Source organism: Zonotrichia leucophrys, chromosome 4A, assembly GCF_028769735.1.
Source record: "Zonotrichia leucophrys gambelii isolate GWCS_2022_RI chromosome 4A, RI_Zleu_2.0, whole genome shotgun sequence".
Lineage (NCBI taxonomy): Eukaryota > Metazoa > Chordata > Aves > Passeriformes > Passerellidae > Zonotrichia > Zonotrichia leucophrys.
The window spans coordinates 12,687,748-12,710,535 of NC_088174.1; the positions used below are offsets into that span (position 1 = coordinate 12,687,748).

At 47.7% G+C, this 22,788-nt stretch overlaps 1 protein-coding gene across 1 annotated transcript in view; it reads right to left on the reverse strand.

Moving 5' to 3' along the window:
• The window catches only part of GPC3 (glypican 3), a 138,702-nt gene that overhangs the window by 19,578 nt on the left and 96,336 nt on the right, over positions 1-22,788 (reverse strand). The window contains exons 6-7 of the mRNA XM_064712586.1: positions 21,407-21,527; positions 5,794-5,947 (exon numbers count right to left, since the gene is read on the reverse strand). Of these exons, the coding sequence (XP_064568656.1) occupies positions 5,794-5,947; positions 21,407-21,527 (275 nt within the window). The remainder of the gene's footprint in view (positions 1-5,793; positions 5,948-21,406; positions 21,528-22,788) is intronic.

Here is a 22,788-nt window from a genome sequence, read left to right on the forward strand (position 1 = left end):
ACCCTTCCAAATGCACACACAGTGCACAGTGTGAGGCCTGCAAGAGTCACAGCAGCACAGCCAGCTGAAGGATGCTATGAACAAGTCCTCCTCCAAACACCACCAATAATTTTCTCAGTCTGTCAATAAAAAAAAAATCATTTTTTGCTGACGTCAGAAGTAAATTAATGAACTTGCCACTCAATTAGAGGGTCAGTCAACTGCTGCATGTGACTCCCTCTCCATCTTTTAGGTTTTATTTAGACAATGATGATGAATTCTTGACTTTCAACCAGACCTTCATTAAAAGAAAAGCTCAGTAAACACAAACATTTGAAATAGAACAATAATCAGACTATTGCACTGTTTCAGTCTGTACAATTCCAGCTCTTCCATCAGGATAATCTAGCTGACATTTGGCCTTGTCATTTTTTCACCCTGGGACAGGATGAATGCCTTGTAAAACAGCATGTTTCTGCTATCCTTGCTTCAGTCAAGCATTCAACAGCACTCTCTTTGGAGAGAAAAAAAAAAAAGTAAAAAAAAGTAATTTTCTGCTACTAAAATGGTAGTTAGAAGCCCTAAAGCTTTTAGCAGACAGAAATGCCCATGGGAAGGATGCTGTGTCAATCCAGCTCATCTCAGGCAGTGCCTGAGCCAAGGCCAGGCCAGCCCTGCTGAGGTACAGTAAATATTGGTGCTGCACACAGGGTATTTGTCAGCAGGGCCATCCAAGGCTGCAGGCTGTTCATCAGCATGGGACAAGAGCCACGTGGCCCTGCACTGTCAGCAACACCCACACACATGGGGATGTCTCCCACCTGTGGCAGGAGTGTTCCAGAAGCCATTTGGGGGTTGGAGAATGCCTGGCTCAGCAGAGGGATGAGCAGCCAATGGAGCAGAGCAGCAGCCACAGGTGCTGGGATAGGGGCACCCTGGAGGCTCTGCCAGAGCAGGGATCACTGCTCTTTATTCCCATAAAGGATGGGAATGTATCAGCTTGTAAATATTTTAACTGGTGTTCATCTGTCTCCCAGCACACACACACGGAGCGAGCCTAGGCAGACTGATTGCTATCCTCAGGTTGGGAGCATCCCTTTTCCAGCACAAATGCTCATTCCTAAGGAACCTTTCCCACAGAAATGAGCAGCAGAAACCACAAGGGCAGCACCCAAAGTGACCCTGTCTGTCTGGCCTCCCCCTCTGCCATTCACAGCCACCACCTGGATAGGGAAACCCCCCTGGTACAGGTGTGACCCCAAAATGAGGGAGGGAGCCTGGATGGATGGCACCCTCCTGAAATAAACCCTCCTGAAATCAAAAGGGGGAGCTTGGATTGGTGGCACCCTCCTGAAATCAAAAGGGGGAGCCTGGATTGGTGGCACCCTCCTGAAATAAACCCAGGAGAGGACAGGGGAAGGGAGGAAGGTCACCAAAGGCTGAGCTGTAGGGACATCTCAGCACTGAGACCTCTAAGGCATGGAATGCTTTTCTGGGCATTGGGAGCTGTTTGAAAGCAGAACAGGATGGAAGTTGCAGCTCACAGGGTTTCAGAGCAGCTCCAAAAATGTGGTGCAAGACAGGAACACAGGGGTCCCACCCACCCTGTGCCACACAGGGCACAGCCACCAGAGACACACAGACCTCCCCTGCCCCGTGATCTGCATCCCAAATTCCCATTTGGAAGCAACTCCACCTTTGTAACATGGAAAAAAGGACCAACAAACAGCCTTTCCACCTGGGAACACACCCCACCTGGCCAGCTCAGAGGCAATATTCAAACCTGCAATTTGATGATGAGAGCACTCAGAAAAAAAGCCCTGCCAAGAGGATAAATCAGTGGCAAAGCAAGCTAGGAGTCACTGAAGAGTTACAGATCTGGGTAGGTCAAGGGGGAGACTGTGCTGATTCTTCAAAAAAGCACCTAGGTATGGCATGAAGTGCTGGAAACCACAAAGGGTCTGGCAGCAAATGGGCAGGGCACAGGAAAACTGGGGGCTTCCTTGGGGGCTTAGAAATGGCCAAGGGACAGCTGAGAGCAAAACTCAATAACTGCAGGTTATTGCAGCAGGAGCAGCCAGGCAGGGGAGCTGTTTTACACACACAAACTTCCAGAGCCATCTTTATATACTTTTATTGCACACATCTATCCTTACATATCTCATGGGATGAGGCCAACTTCCCTTCCCAGGACAAACTATTTCTACTTCATTCTGCCAAATCCATCTGTTCCCAAGACAACTTTTGTTGCTGCCTAACACAGATATTTTGGAAGAGTAAATCTTCCCCTCAGACTCTCAACCCCTTCCCCAAGTTGCTGGATTGTTCAGCATGTTCTCTGGGTGCTTCAGCTACTAAAACAGATATTTTCCCCCCAGCAAAGCTTGTGAGAAACCCAGGGTACAGCTGAGCTGGACCAAAGCACCTTTGCGAAGTCCCTGGAACGCCTGCACCTCCTCTTCCCCAGCATTTAATAAAGCCCACACCTGGCACAGGAGCCTGTCCAGCATCCATATTTTAATTTCAGGCTCCCTGGGAACCTCTTTGGTTCCAAGTGGCATCTGGAGGGAGCACAGCCCAGGTGAGCTCATTAGTGGCTGGCTGGAGCATTAGCAAAGCCCCAGCCACCCTGGGCTCCTTTTCCTTTGGGTGCCTGTTGGTGCAGGATGGCTGAAACCAGCAGGCTGAGAGCACATGGCTGCATCTCACAGCCTGGAAGACATTTGCACTGACTCATAATTTGGGGGGAAATGCTATAATTCATTTGCAGACATGCCTTGCCATTGGAGTGGCATAAATATAAGTACAGAGCTCTATTTTTAGAGCTGCATGGCCAGGGTGCTGGCTCCATGGGTACTCCATTGACAAACAGGATGCACTCTTCTCTGAGCTGGGAGGTTTTCAGCCCTCCCCCTTATTGTAAACATCATCTGCCTTCAAAACCCTTAATGTGTTGCAGATGTGACAAACAATAAAAGACCTATCATGAAAAAAAGCCTGCCATCTCCGTGTTTCCCACTGGGGCAACATAATAATGAATTTATTAGCATATAGGGCTCACCAACATATGTTTATAGTCACTCACAAACTTCTGACTTGACAGTTTACAAGTATGTTTAAATCATTAAAGTTTAGGTTGACTGTCCAGTTACTGCAGGCTCATTATAAATAGGAAACAAAGGTTACATTTTATGCAACAGGCGATAAATCAAAACTAGTCTGTATTTTAGAATGACATTTTTTCCCCCCTTTTTTTATCTCTTTATTTTCAAGACCTTCTGAGGGGACATCTTGGTGAGGCCAGTGCCCAGTAGATGTTTGCAGTTAGCTGGCAGGAGCCACAGTGGGGAGCCGGAGAAAATCCCACTAGAGATGCAAAACCTCAGAGGTGGCAGAATCTGCCAAAGTTTTCACCCAACCAACAGCCAAAACCAGTGCCAGCCTAAGGCACTGACCTCTCCTCCTCCTCAAGGCATCACCAAGTCCATCTGCAAGGCTCGGGAAACCCTTTGAAGGGAAGAGTTCTCCACTGTTCTCCAATCTGCTCAAGCAGAACAAAGCCCCTGAGAATGGAGGGGAAAGCCCCAAACCTCGAGGGCCAGCAGAGGACTCAGACCTGCTCAGAGGGGGTTTGGTTTGAGCACTGCACTGCAGCACAGCCTGCCATCCATGCTCCTGCCCTGACACTGCAGAGCATCCTGATGAAACCCCTGCTCAGCAACACAACGCAGCCACTCCCATCCCTCTGCCTCTATTACAGGGTAACCACCTTGGGAAGGAGAGAGATAAAGCCACATTAAATGTAAAAGTTCATTTTGTAAACTGTTTCCAGATTTCAAAGCCTGGCATCATTTCAAATGGGCATGCTACCCTAAAATTTAGAATTTGTGGAAGTTTGGGGGGGGGAATGTGGAATGGTTTCTGGTCCCTTTTATTTCTTGCTATGTACATGTGATACGATGGAAAAAAATTAATTGAAAAATACCCTTTCAAAGTAAAAAGAAATATCATTCTCAAAAATGTTGAAAATGAGTATTTCCACACCATCAGCAACTTTTCCTGGGCTGGTTTCCAACATAAAACTTGAACAGAGTCACAGTTTATATCCAATACCAAGCAAATAGGATTCTGTCGCTGTCATATCAGCTTCACCTCTCTGCTCTAAAGCAAAACACAAAAAGAGAGCACATGGCATGGGCCAGCAAGGAGAAAGGCTCCCTGACAGCACAGCTCATGCTCTCTGAGCTCAGTCAGGGCCTCAAAGCTCTGCTTTAAGGACAAACCCCACACTCTCAGCACCTGAAAGATTTTACCTGCCAGGAGCCCCATGCCCCAGAGACACAACTGCTTTAGAGTTAATATTTACCCATACCACAGCACAGGCAGCAGCAAACAGGACAAGTCCTCCTCTCCTGCTGCATGTTCTGTGCCACAGTGACAAGAGGTGCAAGTTACAGGGAGATCAGTGCAGGGATTAAACCAGAGAGGCAGAAAGGATCACATATCCCACTTCAGAGATCACTGATGATAGTGTGGGGAAGGCTTTAAGAGGAAATTAGAAACACATTAAAAATAACATCAAGGTGTGACACAAAGACCATGGAAAATGAAACACGTATCTCTGCTCTCAGCACAGGACACTGTGAATCACCTGTGTTTCCTTAACATTAACTTTGTTATTTAGTTCTTGGATGAAATTAAGTGTGTTTTAGCCCTCTCAAAATTCTGTGTTTCTCTTTCAGACTTGGAGTGGAAGACTTGAAAAGTCCTTTCTTTTCCTTACTTAATATCTGAATATATGTATTTTATGCATTTTACATAATGTGTCAATAATCTTTGATATGAGACTGGCATTTAATATTTCAGCTCTCACTTCATTAAGGATATTTTAATTATCCCAGACCAATGGGAGGGAATTTATAAACATCTGTGCTTCGTTTAGGAGCCCAAATTTGCCTTTTAAACTTCAAAGCTGCAGAGCTGATTTTATCCAGGTTCAGTTGTCTGGTCTCTCAAAGAGCAGCGTGCAGCACTGGAACCAGCACCAAGTGACCCAGCACTGCTCATCCCTGCTGGACACAGCCTCCAGCAGCCTGGGCTTGCTCACAAAGACAAACCAGGAGATGCTGCTGAGCCCCACAGAGTGCTCATGGGCCTAGGAGAGGGCTCACACCAGCAGCACGAGTGAGTGCCCAAATCACAACTGGTCCTTTGCCTTCTCTTCCCCATGGGTGACCAGAGGCTGCCTCATTAATAACCCCAGCAGGGCCTCAGGGCTGTTTTCAGAGGAACCAAGGACATGACTCACATTGGCAAGCAAAACAATTTTTAGGCTTCCAAGTACCTAAATCACTTCTGCAAAACGAGCCTGAGGTATGTGCAAAAAGTCATTGGGGGTTTCTAAACCCTGCATCGTAAATAACCATCATTTGCTGCAGTCAAACAAACCTTCCTGACTCTCTGGTGCCCTCCAGGAAGATGAGCAGCTCATCTCCCATCTCAGGATTGCAGGAGTGAAGAGGGTGACCCTGGGACCTGCATCAGATTTTCACCTTGCCTCAAATCCTCTCCAGTGGGCTGCCCTCAATGCACCCCTACAGAGCCAGCCTGGAAAAGCAGATTTCTTCTCCAGCTGCTGCCTGGACTGGTACCACAGCCAGCCAGGACAATCTGGGGTGTCTGCAGCTCTGGGGGTGCCTGAGCAGGCCCAGGAGCAGCTCCCCACACCATCACCAAAACCTGCACCCAAGAGAGCCGCAGTGCCACATCCCCATCACTGCACCCCACAGAGGGACAGTGCCACATCCCCATCACCTGCTAGGAAGCGGAGCTGGTTCCTCACTCTCAGCTCTCCATCCCCAGAGCCTCTGCCGCACTCATCTTCATCGTCGCAGTCCCCGCTCTCCTCCTCCTCCTCTGCAGCTTTCCCCGGAGCTTTTCGGCGGGGCAAAGTCATCCCTCTGAGCAGCTGGAAGACAAGAGGGGCACAGTCAGTCACTGCTTCCCCCACCCTCCTGCTGCCTCACCCTGGAGCGGGTGACACAGGGGGACAGATCCAGTGGAGCCAGGACAGTGGGACAGGACCCCAGCACTCCCTGTGCCAAAGCACTGAGGAGCTCAGGCTCGTTCATGGACAAAGCTGCACAAAAAACTGCAATGCAGGAAACAAAAGGAGGAGGCAAAACCACATGGAGTCATTCTGGGCTTCTGTTCAGTGAGAATCACATGAGCCCTGCCAGACCCCAATGTCACCAAATCTCTGGGGTCAGCTACAAAACACATGCCCAAAGTTAGACCAGAAAACACAGTAGCAAGAGGAGCCTCTGTTTAGGGAATCTCACTGCTTTCACAAATTGTCTCTCCCATTTTAGATGTAACACATGAAAGGAAATAGCAGATCTCTCAGATCTGTATGGACCCCACAAACATAACCTAAAAATCTCATTTCTCACTCTTGAATCACAGAGGATGCTAGTGAAAGTTTTTGGGGTAGCCAAGTGACACAATGAAAGCATCTTTTAAAGGATGTTTTAAAGCTGGGTCCCGAGTAACAGTGAGAGTTTGCAGATCCCTGAGACAGGACTTGAATGCCTCCTCTGAGCACGGGGTCAGGTCCATTTTCCAAACATGGGTGGGAGCTCCCCACACTCCCATCACAGCACACACAGGGATTAGACACATTATAAACTATCAGCTTCCTCTCTTCGCTGACTTCCCTGATTCTGCTGTTGCTGAAAGCAGCCAACTACTCCATCATAAACCCAGATCCCCTTTGAAAAAGTGTGAGTCAGCTAGTTAATATATGCTGAAAATTTCTATCACTGCCACTCTGCTGTTAAAAGCTTCTTGAATTTAATCTCAGAGCTAAGGGAAAAAAAATGAAAAGGATAAAGTAACAGAGAAGATATTGCAAAATGGGAGCTTTCCACATGCTTCAGGGGCTTGGTTAGTTCCATCTCTTGCAGCCATATACATGCCTTGCAAGGCATTTTTTAATATCTGGAATCTAGGTTATATTTTTAAACTATTATGCTAGCCTTAGAAAACAGTTTCTAAAATATTTATCTCCTGAAGTTTATACAGCCTTGGAGGAATGCCTTTGGCATCTGGCTCGCCCTGTCCACAGCAATGTCCACATACCTCAGTGTTTATATTAGAGGAGCATAACGTAATGAAAAACAAATGGCTCCATGTGAGACCCCTCTGGGTTCCCCAGCTGAGGCAAGGCTCTCCTGCCATGTGCCTGCTGTGAGAACCATGCTGGCCACATCCATGGCAGGCAGCAAAATGCTGCTCATCTCCTCAAAACTCAGGGGATGTGCTCTCATGGCCTTCAACAGGCGTTGGCTCAGGCTGGTTAAATTCACTTTTCAGGAATTTGACTTTGTTTAGACATTTACAAGCTTCTCCCGGAATATGGTGCAACCACAAAAAAATAACAAACAAAAAGGCAAGTGCAGTGCTGGGGGTAGCACAGGGAGGATCTCAGCCAGGCACCAAACATGCCAACCAGCCAAGCCTTGAGACCATCATTTGCACTTTGCTCCTCCAAACAAAGCCCCCAGCAACAGCAGTCCTCAGCTGAGCTGGAATGAGGATCTGCCATGCACAGCAGCCAATTAATTAATTAATTAGCACATACACCAGTTCAAACCCAGTGCACCACTGCCAAAACCCAAAACCGTGGAAGGGGCCACGACTGCTCAGCAGCAGGATCCTCATTGCCCTGTGGGATCCTCACTCCCCTACATCCCAGGAACAGAACAAGCCAGACAGAACCCCACTAAGCAGCCCATCTTTCATGCCTTACCCAAAAGAGCAGACGAACTTTCTGGCACAGAGAATTAAGCTTTGGGATATTTTCAGATTTAATAAGCTCAGTGGGGGGCAAGGGAAAAAAATCAGGATTTTTTCAATTGTGTGTTTTCAAACATGAAAATAACTGAGCATTTCTCGTAGTACTACTTTTTTCCTTGGCATGCCATGAATTAGCAGCTTAATTTCTATGCCTTTGTAGCCACAATAAAACAGGAACTTTCTGAGAACCATCACGTGGGCCCCAACTTTGGATCAAGCAAACGTGACATCCCTTTGCCACACTGCTCTTTCCTTTGCCAGGAGAAAAGCTCCATCCTCAGGCACGCCCTCCCCAGCTGCTGATAACTATAGAGAGGTTCAATTAAATTTTGCTGCTGCTTGTGGGAGAAATGGAGCCCATGACACAAAACCTACTGGAGGAGTTAGCAGGAGACCAGGCATGGGGTAGAAATCCCACTCCACTCCAAGGGTACATCCAGACCCAGGAATGCTGTTGGGTGTCTCATCTTCATCCAGAAGAGCAGCTCTAGTCCCACTCATCAACCACTCCACAAGCTCCCTGATGGTTTGCATGCTTTATGAAATTATATTTGGTGTACTGAACATAGATTCCCCATCCTTAAATAGCAAGCAGAGCAGACTGCACCCTAACATTACAGTTTATTCATGTCCTGTGGTTTAAAGCCCATGGTAAGAGGCAGGAAAATACACAGTCTGGTGATCACTAAAGTGGTATGTAACAGTGAGATAGCTTTAACTTAATCACAATTCACCCAGCTGTAAGAGTTTACTGTCATATCTGCTCCTCTCTGTTAAACCATGATGGCAAAAATACACTGTAATGTAGCTGATGGAAAGGGGAGCGCTCTGTGGGAGGCCAGGCACACACATCCCCACACCTCCGAGGGGGCTGTGGGCCTTTCCTCCCCCATGCACACAACCACCATGGCAACAAACTGCCCCTGCTCCTCACTACAGGTCCTAATGAATCAGGTGTCCACCAGTTTTACTTCCAATCTCATCCCTTTCACAGAATCACTGGGTTGGAAGAGACCTTCAAGATCAGAGAGTCCAACCCAGCCCCAACACTTCAACTAAACCCTGGCACCCAGTGCCACATCCAGGCTTTGTTAAACACACCCGGGGATGGGGACTCCACCACCTCCCCGGGAAGCCATTTCAGAACTTTATCACCCTTTGAGTGAAAAACTTTTTACCTAATATCCAACCTATATTTCCCTCAGTGCAGCTTGACACTGTGACCTCTGGTTGTGTCAGTGCTGCTGGAGAAAGAGCCCAGCCCCAGCTGAGCACAGGCACCTTTCAGGGAGCTGCAGAGTGATGGGGGCAGCCCTGAGTGTCCTTTTCTCCAGGCTGAGCACCCCCAGCTCCCTCAGGGGTTCCTCACAGGGTTTGTGTTCCCAGCCCCTCTCCAGCTCCCTCTCCTCTCGCTGCTTCCTCTGGACCTGCTCCAGCCCCTCAACATCCTCCCCCGACTGAGGGCCCAGACCTGGACACAGCTCAAACCAGGACCCTCTGGGTGGGTAGGGTGGGCAGCACCAGGGCATGGGCAGGAGGGACTCCAGGGACACTGGGCAGTCCCATCTGGTTTCCATGGCCATCCTGGCTCTTTGGCTTTCTTGTGGTCTCCCTGCAGCTTAAAACACGAGGCAGATGGGAACGGTGTGCTGAGCCTGCCTGCTAAGAGAGCTCCCCAGGGCATCCCACGTGATTTACACAATTATTCATAACTGCACAGTGACCAGACAAAAACAGATGCTGTGATGTGGGGTAATGACTCAGCTTGTCTTGGACAGGCCACTGTATGCTGAAATCTTTTTAACTCCTCATTCTTTACAACCACTTTACTCAGAGCTCCCCATCCCACCAGCCCACTGAGCCCACCTGGTCCTATTTTTCCAATTTTGACATAAACAGTTGGAGCTGCAACATACTTTTTTATCATTAAACTCCCATCTCTGAAAAGAGCTCAGCATCATGTTTCTTGGACTGCAGTTTAATAGTTGTTTTCTCCTTTTGGAAATAAGCCCGCAGTATTGCAAATATCAATTTGAGCAATACCCAAAATTGTGCCCACAAATTCAGATTAAATACTGTCAGCAAGCTACAAGCACTGTGCTCCTTTAGGGCAGAAATCATCCCTTTCAACACACTTCAAAAATATGTAAAGTAAAGAGAACAGCCAAAGAGATTATTAAGGGGAATAGAAGACTTTTAGAAAAACATTTAATTCCTTCATGAGTTTAGGGGAGAAGTCTGATTGATATTTGTAATCTTTTGGTGGACAGAGCTGTCATTTAATTTAGCTTGCATGACTGAAAGAATTTAACAAAAAGTGTTCCAGAGAGTTTCGCTGAAATTCTTTGCATGTTTTTAGTAAGCCTCTGGAATATGATCAAACCTAAAAAGCTGGAGAGGATGGAGACTAAACTTACAGCTAAAATAATATTCAGAATTGTAATATATGCTTAATAATCAAGTATTCACATCCAGCAGAAAAAGTGCCTCAGTGCAGAAATTACTCTGGAGCCCCAGCCATGTGTCTGTGTGCTGCTTGGCATCAGGAAGGGAACCCTGGGAACTCATCCTAGCAGGGAAAACCAGCTCTGGCTCTGCTAGAAACCTCCCAAAACTCAGGGAATTTCACCAGCTCACAACTCCCTTGCAAAGCTCAGGATGCCTTCCTTCAGGAGCCTCATAAGGAGGGGTTTTGGAGGAGCAAAAATGTTATTTTCCCTTTCATCACTCCCACTCCAGCCACACACTTTCAAGCACCTGACACAGGTACCAAGGTACTTCTCACAACTCCTGAGATTCCCAACAGATCAGCTTTTTCCATTTTAAATTCCAGCCTGCTAAAAACATTGGTTTTTGGGGGTGAAAAACTAGATCTTATGTGGCCAATCCTGACCTTGAAATCTGCAATACCAAGTAATTTATGTGTGGCTTTTGAATCAGGGCAGCATCATGGGAAATGTGCAGATTTTCACACGATACTGTTCCCTGTTAACAGCTCATTACAATGTACAGAAGTATATTCCCATTATGAAATACAGCTGGGCTTGTTTTGCTTACCAAGGTCATTATCTGATCACAGGCAGGAATCAGGGAAAGGAACCCATTTTATAAGGCTGAAGTTGTGGACTTTTTCAAAACTCATGTGTTTTGAATTTGGTGGCCTGATCATGCACAAGCATGCAACAGCAGAATCTATTCTCTCCACTTCCTCTGCTTATTAGCCCTGGAAATAGCATGGAAAAAATTTTCTTTTATTAGCAAATGCTTTATTATTTAACCAACCCTCATGAGATTGCTGGTGCCCTCCACACCACATTCCTATTTCCCAGCTCCCTTAGGTTTATCCACTCTGTGGAGAGGCGCCTTGGTGGCACAGGAGCGTGCACCAACACAAACTCACTGCAACATCTACAGCATCATTCCTTTCACTGCCTCTTTCCAAGCTCCAGAGGACCTTTCCCCCTCCTGGGCAGCAGCAAAATGCAACACATATTACAGAAAATCTCAAGTGTTCCCTGGTGCCAAGCACCAAACTCTATTTCAAAATAAGGATATTTAAATTTTTTTAAATATCTGCAAAAACCAGGATCCATACTTCTGCCTAGCAAGAGTGAATACATGAGTGCGTGCACACCAGCAGGCTCTTCTGATCACAGTGCTGGCCCATGGACAGAAGGACCCATTTTGGGAGGAGAACATCTGAATTGTGGTTTCCTTATGACCCTTCCAGCTGGCTGCACCTTGGCAGCACAGACAGGGCAGAGAAAAAACCTGTTCCTCATTCAACTCCTGGTTCAAGCTCAACAGAACAAAGAATGATCACTAATCAAAAGTTAATAAAGTGAAAGCAGAGTTTGGAGATGGGAAAGTTATTTTTAGTGCTTGGAAAAATGATGAGTTGGGCATGACCATTTTCTCAGCTGCTCTAAAGGCCAATCCTGCATTTCCCTGTGCTGCCTCCTTTGAGACATGACAGGGTTTGTGCTACTGGAGCTGAACTCAGCAGAACAAGCCCCAGACAGCACCTCCTGCCTGCTCTGAGCAGCATGAGCAAGGGATGGCCCTGAATTCCCTCCCCACACACTGATCTTGAGTCACTCCTGCTCTGTGGCTCTGCACCAGCCCATGGTGGTGGCTGACTAAAGTTGTGAACCATAGCTCTGAGTTTATATTGTGGCTCCTTAGCCATAAAAATGTTTTAGTCCTTAATTCTAGCACTCAAAATACCTGGAACAGGAAAAATCCCTACCATGCATCACTCAGGGTTTACCAGCACAGCAGGACCCACTTTAGTGTCTCCACAGCTCCAGAGGAGATGCTCTGGGCTGCCAGTAAATCAGTTTTCCTGGTCACTCTCCTGATAGCACAAAGAAGCTGGTGACAGCAGTGAATTATTGACCAAAGGGTGGCCCTGCTTTATGGATCATCAGCTTAATTCCAGATTAGCTATCCAAACTGCCAACATCCCTATGGGGAAAGGAAGACAGATAAAGACTCCTAAGTGCTGGCAGTAATTAACACGAGTCTGCACTGGACAGTAAATCTCTTCTGGAAGCAGAAGGGGTTCCAGGGCATTATGGATTGCTCTGGTTTGGTGAGGGCAGGCTGATGCCCAGCACTGGATGCTCCTGTGGAGGTCAAGCCCTGGCTGGCACCGTGGCAGGCACAGGGACCAGCTCCTGTCTGCAGTCCCCAGGCAGGGGAGGGAGGTGTCACTTCCCTGGCCTGAACAAATGCTCATTCATCACCGGGCACATGTGAAAAAGAGATTACTCAGGCTTTACAATCAGCTCACTCACCTTATATCCAGTTCCTTCCCCTTCCACCCCAGATATTTACAGCTTGTTTTTGTGCAGCTGTAGGAAGGAACAGGACGGTGTGGGTGCCAAGCAGGGCAGAGGGGTCCAGCCCAGCCTGGTGGGGTCCTGGGCAGTCCCTGTCTGCTTCTGCCTCATCCCCTGAGCCTACATCGATGCCAATACTGGAGAAATGCTGCTTTCCTCTTTGGGCTACTACAGCCCCTTCTCCTGTTTTGCCTTTCCAAGCCTTAACTATCGCTGGCCCTTCAGGATCCCTTCCTATATCTGCGTCACTAGAAACGAGCAATTTCTCCACCTCTCAAGCAGCCACCCCTCAGGGCATTGGCAGCTGAGTGAAGGAGGGGTGTGGGAGCCTACATGGGCCAGGAACCATCACTGCCATTACCCATATTTTCCGTATTTTGTTTAGTTTTGTTGGAGCAGAACCCCGCTCTTCTATCCAAACACCACTCAGGAAGGCCTAAAGTGCACGTCACCAGAAGATGAAACATGAGACAACAAGCAAAGCAGGAACACAGGAAACAAGACAAAATAGGCAGAGGTGGAACCATCAACCACCTCCTTCAGACATCTGAGCAGGGATGGCCTGGATGGAAGGTGCCCTGGATGCAAGAGCACCTGGAAGGACATGCAGGTCTCACATCACCTTTAACAGCCCCATGGCTCTGCAGAAGGGATCAGGGTCTCTACAGGTGACCCAGGGAGGGGGTGCAGCAGCCAGGGGTTCCCACAGCCTCCTCCTGCCCACCCCAGCCTGCTGGAGGAGCTGGGAGGTTTCTCTTGGCTCAGGCTCTGGCTGTTGGTGACATCCACAGGGCAGCCTGCGAGACAAACATCTCATCCTTGGCACCAGGTAGGAAACAGCAACTGAGAGCTGGGCTGGAAGGGTTTTTTTTTATTTCTCTTCTCCTCCTGCAACACAAACCCCTGTCCCAGCCTCTTTCCTTTTTCCCTGAAAGCTCCCAGTGGAGAGGGACTCCTCAAATCGTGTATTTTTGTGCAGCGTTGTGCTGCACAGAGGTTTCTGCCAGAATATCAGCTTGAGTCACCCTGGCTGCATCCTGCCCACCTGGGCAGCTCTTTCCAAGTTTCACTTTTGCATTCACTTCCCTTCAAGGCTTTGGAAGCCCAAAAAGCAACTATAAGCAGTTCTGATAGATGTGCCCCGGTCCACAGAGCTTCCCAGGGAACTGAACAGCTGCCTTATAATCCAGTTATCTCCCATCAGACAAGACAACCCCAACGTGGGCTTAATTATCAAGCTGTTGATTTCAGCAGAGACTTAAATCAGGCAGGGAATGAGGACTCCATGGAAAACACCCCCAAACCTGTTGGCTGGGCAGGATCAGGCAGCTGGTCTCTAATTAACAGCTGATGGCTGCACTGCTCCTGGGTGAGCTCTCAGTTCTCCTCTGCATTCAGAGCACGGATGCTGCTTGCAAAAACCTAAAAAGCCTCCAGAGACTCAACTTATCCAGTGTCAATACTGGCACCTAGGGTGGATCTACTAACAGCATAGGGGAACAGCCATCCAAGCTCCAGCATGGGAGACACACTGGGTGCAACTCCTCACTGATGCTGAACATACCAAGAGCAAGGCTCAGGCCTCTGGAGCTGCAGGCAGGAGCAGCCCTGCCTGGTGTGGCTCTCCCACACACAGATGCACAGACACCAACTGAACAGCTGAAGCAACTCAGGATTTAAATTAAGTTCAAAGCTGGTCACTTTATACCCTCCCTCAGGGAGACACAACACTCCCAAAGGAAGCCCTGAAATGCACCTCTAAGAGTCTCACCCTCAGCTTTTAGATTATGTGCTGCAGGAAAAGGTCAGTAAACTCCTTTCCCACCCATAGGCAGGAGGCATTCAAGGGGTCCTGCCAAAAATAAAAGGTAACTTCCTGCCCTTCAGGGTGTTTGCTGATGGCTCAAACACCCACCTGCTGCCAGCTGCTGCCACTTCCTCACTGACCCTGCTGCATCAGCAGCATCCCCTTACACATGTCCCCAGCCAGCCAAGCACATTTCCTTCTCTTAAATATCACTCCTGGCAATACAGCTGAGCAACAGGCAACAACAAACCTTGCTGCAACCCAAACTTCTCTCTTTGCTCACAGTTTGAAGGGCTGCAAGGGCCATCTCTCACTGCATGGGTCTGGCAGCACGAGCATGAAAATACAACCCAGTCTTTGCAGCCAGTCAAAACCAAGCTAAGAAGTTTAATGAGGAACAGCTTGATGCTAAGTCAAATTTTGGAGAAAACTACCTAACATCCCACTAACACCGGAGATCTGTTCCTTTGCCACTGGGCCCATCAGGGAGGACACCTCCACTGATTAAATTACAGCCTGAGTCACAGTACAGGGTGACACTTGATACAATTAAGCAGGCCCAGAATAACTGTAATTAACTGTTAATCTGCTATCAATAGCTCCACTTCGCTGTACAAGGATTCCTGCAGGTTTGTTTCCTCCACAACAGGATAAACTTCTCCTCTGGTACAGGATATCTGGTGTTTGTTTTAAGGCACCACTGGGCATCAGCTGCATGTTCTGGACACAAAAACAAATTAATCTCCTTTGAAGGTGTGGATCTGTTTTTTTCCACAGCTGATTTCCACAGCATTGTTGGAGGATGGTCCCTGCAGGACACACCTGAAGCACCTGTGTCCCTGCTGGAGATGAAGCCACAAAGTTAAAACCCTTCACACGTATAAGGCACTCCAGGATACACCTCTGTTTGAAAACAGGCATCAAACACCAGGAACAAACAACCTCTGGCTGTTTAAAAAGCCTCAGTGTGGGTGACCTGTGGGTACAGCATCCCCCCAACAATCCCAATACACCTGGGGGTTTGCCAGAGGGTCCAGGCAAGTGCTGCTCCTCCTGAAGAGGGAAAGAAGGGTTTGGGTTTGAAAAGTCAGCTGACAGTCAGATACCTTCAGATTTAATTACATTCTCATTACCGAGGGTCACACTTCCCCTGATTTAACTGCCCTGGCAAAATCCTGTCAGTACCAGTCCCATACGGAGTGGGAGAGCATTTACCCAGCATTAATGGGAGCCGAGGCACAGCTAAAAGGACAATGGAATTAGTACTTAAATACCAGGCCTAGACTCGGTGGAGCTATAGATCATTTTGTGTACTAAAGAAGAATTAACTGATCCATTCTAAAATGCATTTATTATTAAAATAAAAATCTTCTGTGATTTTATTTAATAGCCTTAGTAAGAAATAATTGCAATGTCTGGTTGCTTTTCAACAACATGTGGTTTTAATATTGTAATTGTTACAAACTGTTTAATAATGATGAACAAAAGGCGTGTCCAAGTAATTATTGTATTTATTAACATTTCTTCTGAGGACTTGATAGATTATATTGCATATATACAGCACTTCAGACACTGTACTACTAACTTATTAAAGGTGGAAAATGAGTCAAAAGTGACTTGCTTTGGTGCAATTTAAATATTGTGTTTTCAAATGATTAGTGTTGTTCCTTGCATTATTTAACAATCTGGCTCTTTGCACATTTTTCTAATTATTATGCAGCTTCGTCTGATCAGGGAATTAAAATACAGTGGGAATAATAAACCTCAGAGAGCCTAGCAGGCACAGGGAAACTTTCACCAAATCCATCAAAAGTAATGGATTTTTCTGAAGGGGAGATATATTCCTGCAAAGTGCCCAGCTCCCAAGGCTCTCCCATAATAAACTCTGAATTTCCCTGTGTGCCCTGAGCGGGGTCTGGGTCCCTTTGCCACCCTGAGGTCAGACCCTCCTCACTGGTCCCAGTGCTCCACACTCTGTATTTGCAGCCAGGAGGTTGCAGGGGCTCAGGCACAAGGGCATCACACCGTTCCCAGGCCTATTTTGTTTACATTTGATTCAATCAAGTTGTGGCCTTTTGGCCTCATTCCAAATTAACTTCTGGGTGACCTCCACCATGCCCTCTCCCAGCAGCCAGGCCTGGAAACAGCCCATTAAACCTACAAACAAATATGGGACATATTGGTTGATCAAACCAGCTTCAAACACGGCCCTGGAAATGCCAGGACGTGCTTTTTTCGTGAACTTCAGCTCTGTGCTTTTTTTGTGAACTTCAGTTCTATTTTGTCTCTGGTCATTCACACCTCTGGGCCCCCAGGCTTTTTCACTTTTTTCCCCCCTTTCCAAGTATAGCTGTGTGTTTTACTGCCTCGTAAAACTTCTAAATTTTGTTCTCATCCTCCTGCAAACCCCTCCAGAGCAACGTGAGGCTCTTCCACATGGGGCTCGCTGCAGGACTGGGGCTTTACACTGAGCACATGAAGAAAGGCAGCGAGACCCTGCTTGGGGGAACAGCTGTAATGCTCCAAGAAATTGTGTCTTCCCCTTATTTGCAAGGAAATAAATCAAAGGGAGTTTCTCAGGGTCTGTGAAAGCACATTGCCTGGATTCCCATCCCCAAAGGGTTTATTTTTTCAAGAGGTTATATGGTAGTTAGATTTCTGGCTAGAAAATATGCAATATGATAAAAACACAGTCCCTATATGGGGCAATAAATTACAGATTGTTTGATGTGGAAACCAAAGAACTGTCAAACTCCAGTATATCTGAAATATTCTAAATGAGCCCTTAACTCTTGTGTCTGGAAATGTACAATATGTTTCCAGGCCATTCAATTTTGTAAAGGCACATCTTCCCCAGCTAAGTTTCCTTTTATGGATTTCACTATTAATTTTTGGTGTGTTTTTTCCCCTCCTTTTCTTAAAAAATTATGCTCTTCTTCCTTGAGACAGTGCTGTGATAAACACCAGGATTTACCTAAGCATAAAAAAGAGATTGCAACTAGGTACAAGCTGAAAGAGGTAATGGCATTAAGGATGAGGTAAAGCATCTGCTGCAACACTGTCAGAGCCCCATGGGCACTGCAAAGGACATAAAAGTTATTTCAGGACAGGAGGGAGGACCAGGAGTGTCACATCAGTTTGGTACCACAGGTCCCTGCTGCATCCATACACCAGCATCACTCAGGGCCTCTCTCCAGAGCCTTTGTGGAGGAGGATGACCAACAGAAAATCACCAGGGCTGCCAGGACAGGGACAGGTGACACCACAGCTCCCACCTTCATGCAGGCTGTCAGAACCCGGAGCTCACCCCATGTGTCAGCCACTCAAACGTGGAGGAAAATGGAGTGCCCAGAGGAAAGGGCTCACCCTGCACACAGCTTTGTCACGCAGACACAGAAAATCTGAGCCAGACCCTGTGCTGACACTGAATAACCTTTCAGTTTCTATATAGCTTCACTCAAGGGATGAGTGAAACCCTTCCAGCTAGTAACAGACCCCGTCCACTCTGGGAAATAAAAGTTAGGAACCAATTCCAACTCATTTTCCTGAAGGTGACCCTTAGCCTCCCAGCTGAGATAACAATGCTAATATTTATGGATGGGCTGTTCATGCCTCTGGGCACACAACAAAAATAACTCAAATCAAAACTCAGTAGACATCTAACAGAACTGGGGGGGGGGGGGGGAAATTCCAATATGGCAATAATAAAGCATCTCACCCACCAATGCACAAAAAACAGCATCAGCCACAATCACACATTTGGGTGAAACAAAAATGGTCTGAGGTGATGGATAGGCAGCACTGAGGGGGACTCATCCAGAAAGGGCTGCCTTGAGACAGCACACAGCTCAGGCACTGTGTTTAATTCATTCATTTATTTATAGATAAATAAATGCTCAAAGGTGCTCAAAGCACAAAAATACAGTCTGGGGCACTTCCCCTTTTCTCTGGGTTAGGTTTTCTCTGCTTCTTTCAATCCCCATGGGTTTAACTCTAATGCACAAACCTCATTTTCATTTCAAACTGCAAAGGTTTCATGAGAATTTCTCATGTGAATGTGTGTACATTTACCCAAATTAGGTTTGAGAAGACATGAACTAAAGAGCAAGCACAATTTGTACACACAACACTGAAAAAACAACACTTCCAGCAGCAGGAGCATCCTGGAATAAAGGTGAAGTAATCAGCCAATTACAGCTATTTAGCAAAAATCTCCAAGTAAAAATAAAAGCTGTGGACCTCTATGAAAACTGAACCAAACAGCATGATTCCTGAATCTGCCCACACTCACAAAATCCAGGCTGAATCTCCAACACAACACACTGGGAGGAAGCCACAACATTGTACAAGATTTGTAATTTAAAGGTAGCCACATGGGATTCCAGTTTACAGCTCTGAGCACCACAAAGATGGTCCTTTCTCCAAAAGATCCTACATGTCTGAAAATCCTTAAAAGCCACTGTTGGCTTGAGCTTGGTGGATAAGGAGATTTTCAACCCTCTGCAGCTCACGAGTTCCCACTGCTTCCCAAATCTGAAGCCAACACCTGAGAGACAGAACTGTAATTCATCCAGAGCTGCTGCTCCTTCCACATTTAATATTCTTTGGCAATCAAGATGCATTCCAGATGTGAAAGAGCTCAAAACTTCCTTCAGCCAAAAAAATAAGTGTGATGGTAAGCTCTGACACCCCAAATCCCAAATTTAAGTAACCTCCACAGTTGCTTTCCTAGTATATAAGCTACTGACCATTGACTAGAGACCCTCCACAGGAACAGAATCATTTAATAGATTTACAGACTGGTTTGGGTGGGAAGGGATCTTACAGATCATGCAGTTCCAATCCCCTGCCATGGGCAGGGACACCTTCCTTAGAGCAGTTTCCTCCAGCCCCATCCAGCTTGGCCATGAGCACTTGCAGGAATGGGGCAGCTGCAGCTTCTCTGAGCAAGCTTCGTAATTAATTTGCACCAATCACTTCCCATTTTCTCCTGGTTTTATTCTCAGTTCCTCCTCTTTCTCAAACACAGCTTTACAAGAGAGTTTGACATTTTTCAGGCTCTTACATTTATGCTGCTCAAACCGAAACAGCTTACTTGCCCCCCATAACACATTCCAACCTGAATTCCAACCTGACACTGCAAGCCAGTGGGGGAAGCACTGTAAGAGATTGTGACTGAGCTGAGCATATTCACCATATTCACCCCTCACCACAATTCTTCTCTGGGCAGCAGCTGACAGAGATTGCTGCAAACAGCTGAGCTGAGCACAGCAGTGTTTACCCAGGGTCTCCCACCCCACAGACCTCCACTCCTCAGAAGCCCAAGCTGTTCAGCAAAGACCTAACTTGACCCAGTCTGGCAGCCAGCATTTCACAACCACTTTATGTCAGCAGTTTCAAGTACATAATAACCATGTTTTGTTCACTGCAACTTTCTCACTGTGAATGGCAAAATATCATTATCACCTGCAGGTTGAAGCCTGCCCTCTACCCCATTTAATAGGGAGCTGATTATGCTATTCCCCCCGCTTTTCCCCCTCTAATAATGATGGGCTGTTGGCAGATGGCACAGGGATTGTGTGGGAAGGCAGGGCAGGCTGTAGGGCCACTGCCCATGGCAGCTCCTGCTTTGTGGGGTGCTCCTGAGGACCCCGAATCCCCTGCTGCATCCTGCTCCCAGACAGCACCTAATGAGGCATGCCTGCCTCGGAGGTTAAACAGGAATGGCTGTGAAAACAGTCCCTGGCAGTCCCCTGGCAGGAAAGCAGAGCTTAGCAGAAAAGTTGCACAGCCAGCAGCTCCAAAGAGAGCCGCCCTCACAGCCCACCCGGCTGGGCAGCAAAGCTGGGCTTAACCCCAGGGACCCATCCAGAGCTTCGTGGGCAAGGTCCCCTCTGGGGAGAGCTCCCTCAGGAGAGCTGGGGCAGCTCAGCTGTGGTAACAGCATTAGCACCCGAGGATTTGCCCAGTGAGGTGCCAGTGCTGTGTGCTGGCAAAGCAGCAGGCCCAGCCTGTCCCTATCAGCCTGTGAGAAACACCCCTGAGCTCCTGTGACATCCACACTCAGTGACACACAGGGCCAGACCCCAGCCCTGCTGGCCCAAGGCACTGCTGGGGATGCTCAGCCACAGGCTGAACACTCTGCAGAGCTGCCACCTAACCCTGCTGCCATCTAATGCCCTGGCAGAGCTGCCACCCCATGCCCTGGCAGCAGCAGGGCTGGTTCACAGGCCTAACCTGGCATGGCATAATGGGCAGAGACAAGACACTGCTTGTCCCAGGAAGGATGCCAGGTCTGAGGCAGTGGCAAGGAAGCTTCCTCCCCAGCAGAAAGGATCTCATGCAGCTCTGCCATTTCCCCATTACTGACTGGGAGAGAATGCCCAGGGAGGCACAGCAAAGGGACCCTTCTTGCCAGCCATGGGCAATGCCAAAAGGAACTCCTCCAACCAGAGGGGACATCAGGTATGTCCCACATGGCCCCCAGCCAGCACATTTGATGTGTCACCCCATCAGCTCCATCTTTCCTGGACCTGCACTGCCAAGGGCATGGATGGATGCCCAGCAGAAGCAATCTTGTACTGAGCCATGCATCCAGACATGAGGCAGGCACAGGCTGAGTGCTGGGAGGCTGCACCATGCACAACCACAGCAGCAGCATCCAACAGGACAGGACTGGCCATGTGTGCCCTGAGGGCCTGGTGTGTGCAGGGCTGGGGTGGGACCAGCTCTGCAGATGGAGACACCCAGGATGTTTGAGCCCAGGGCTGCTGCAGAGGGAGACACCCAGGATCTCTGTTTGAGCCCAGGGCTGCTGCAGATGCAGACACCCAGGATCTCTGTTTGAAGGTGCAGGGGAGGCTGAGCTGATTTAGACACTGCCCACTGAGACAGCCCTGCAGGCACATCTGCCACAAACCTGGTTGATGTGTTTCAGCTTGTCAATAATCTGGCTGATCACTGGCTCCAGACCTTTCACCTTCACCTCATGGTTGCCAGCCTGGGCTTTTGCTCCATTCCTTGTGATCTGGGGACTGTACCTGTGGGAATGAGAACACAGAAGACCATGATGTGATGGGCTAATAGAGAGGAGATCTTTAAAGTTCAGTACAAACTAAGAAATCCCAAGACAGGCACCAGCTCTTTCCAAAACAGAGAGCACAAGACAGTTAATAATGACAAAGGAAGGACAGAAGATTCCCATAAACATTTTTGCTCTGACTTTGCAAGATGATGTAGTTGTATCACTTGAGGACAATGAAGTCCTTTCCAGTCCATTAGTAACCAAGGAAGATGTTAAACAGTATACAATAGAGATAAATATTTTCACATAACTTGCACCCAAGAGTCCTAAAAAAGCTGGCTCAGAAATTCTGGCTTGCTCATGTTTGTTTAAAATAAATCTTGGCAGACCACTGAGACTCCAGTACAAGAGCAGTAGTGTTGTGCCCACAGCCAAAAAATGAGTGGGATGACCCAGTTAACTGCAAGCTGATTAGCATAACATCAACCCCCTTGCAAAATAATGACTATCACTGATGTGTGATTTCAGTAATAAAGAATTAAAGCATCAGAATATAATTAATGCTGTCAACATTGCTAATGGAAAATAGGTGTTGTCAAACAATCCTGATTTCAGTCTTTGATGAGATCCAGCCTTAGGGATCAAAGTAACTGCTCAGACAGAACGTACCCTGACTTTGGTGCAGTGCTGGGCTCTGCACCACAGGCTATCCTGATTTACACAGGTACCAGCAAAGCTCCCACAGGCCAGATTAAACTGCCAGGGCAGCTCTGCAGAGAAGAGGAGCCAAGCTGCACTCAGCTTTTTCATCAGCACTTAGGAAAGAAATATGCATTCACTTGCTGCAAGATTTATGGAATGACAAAGTTTACCAGAGTGATTAAAGGGAGGGGATGAGGGACAGAACTGCTGCACACTTGTCTTTGGAATTACACATCCCTGCACTCAGGACCATCAGCTGATGATGCTCCAGCACAAGACAAGCACCAAACTCAAACTCAGGTTTGGGCCAGAGCCATTGGCTGCCTCCAGTGCCTGCAGGCAGCCCCAGCAGCGGCACAGAGCACACCAGGGCCTTCAGAGCTCTGCTGCCATTCATCAGAGCCCAGAGATGGGCTGTGCTGCTCTGCAGGCACTGAACAACTCCTCATCTCCCAGAGCTGGCAGCCAGCACAGGCGCTACCAAAGCCAGGCACAGCCTCCAAAGTGAGATCACTGAGATAACACCAGCACCACTCTGCTTCACTGTGCATCTGCTTTTCCAGTGCCATGGGTAA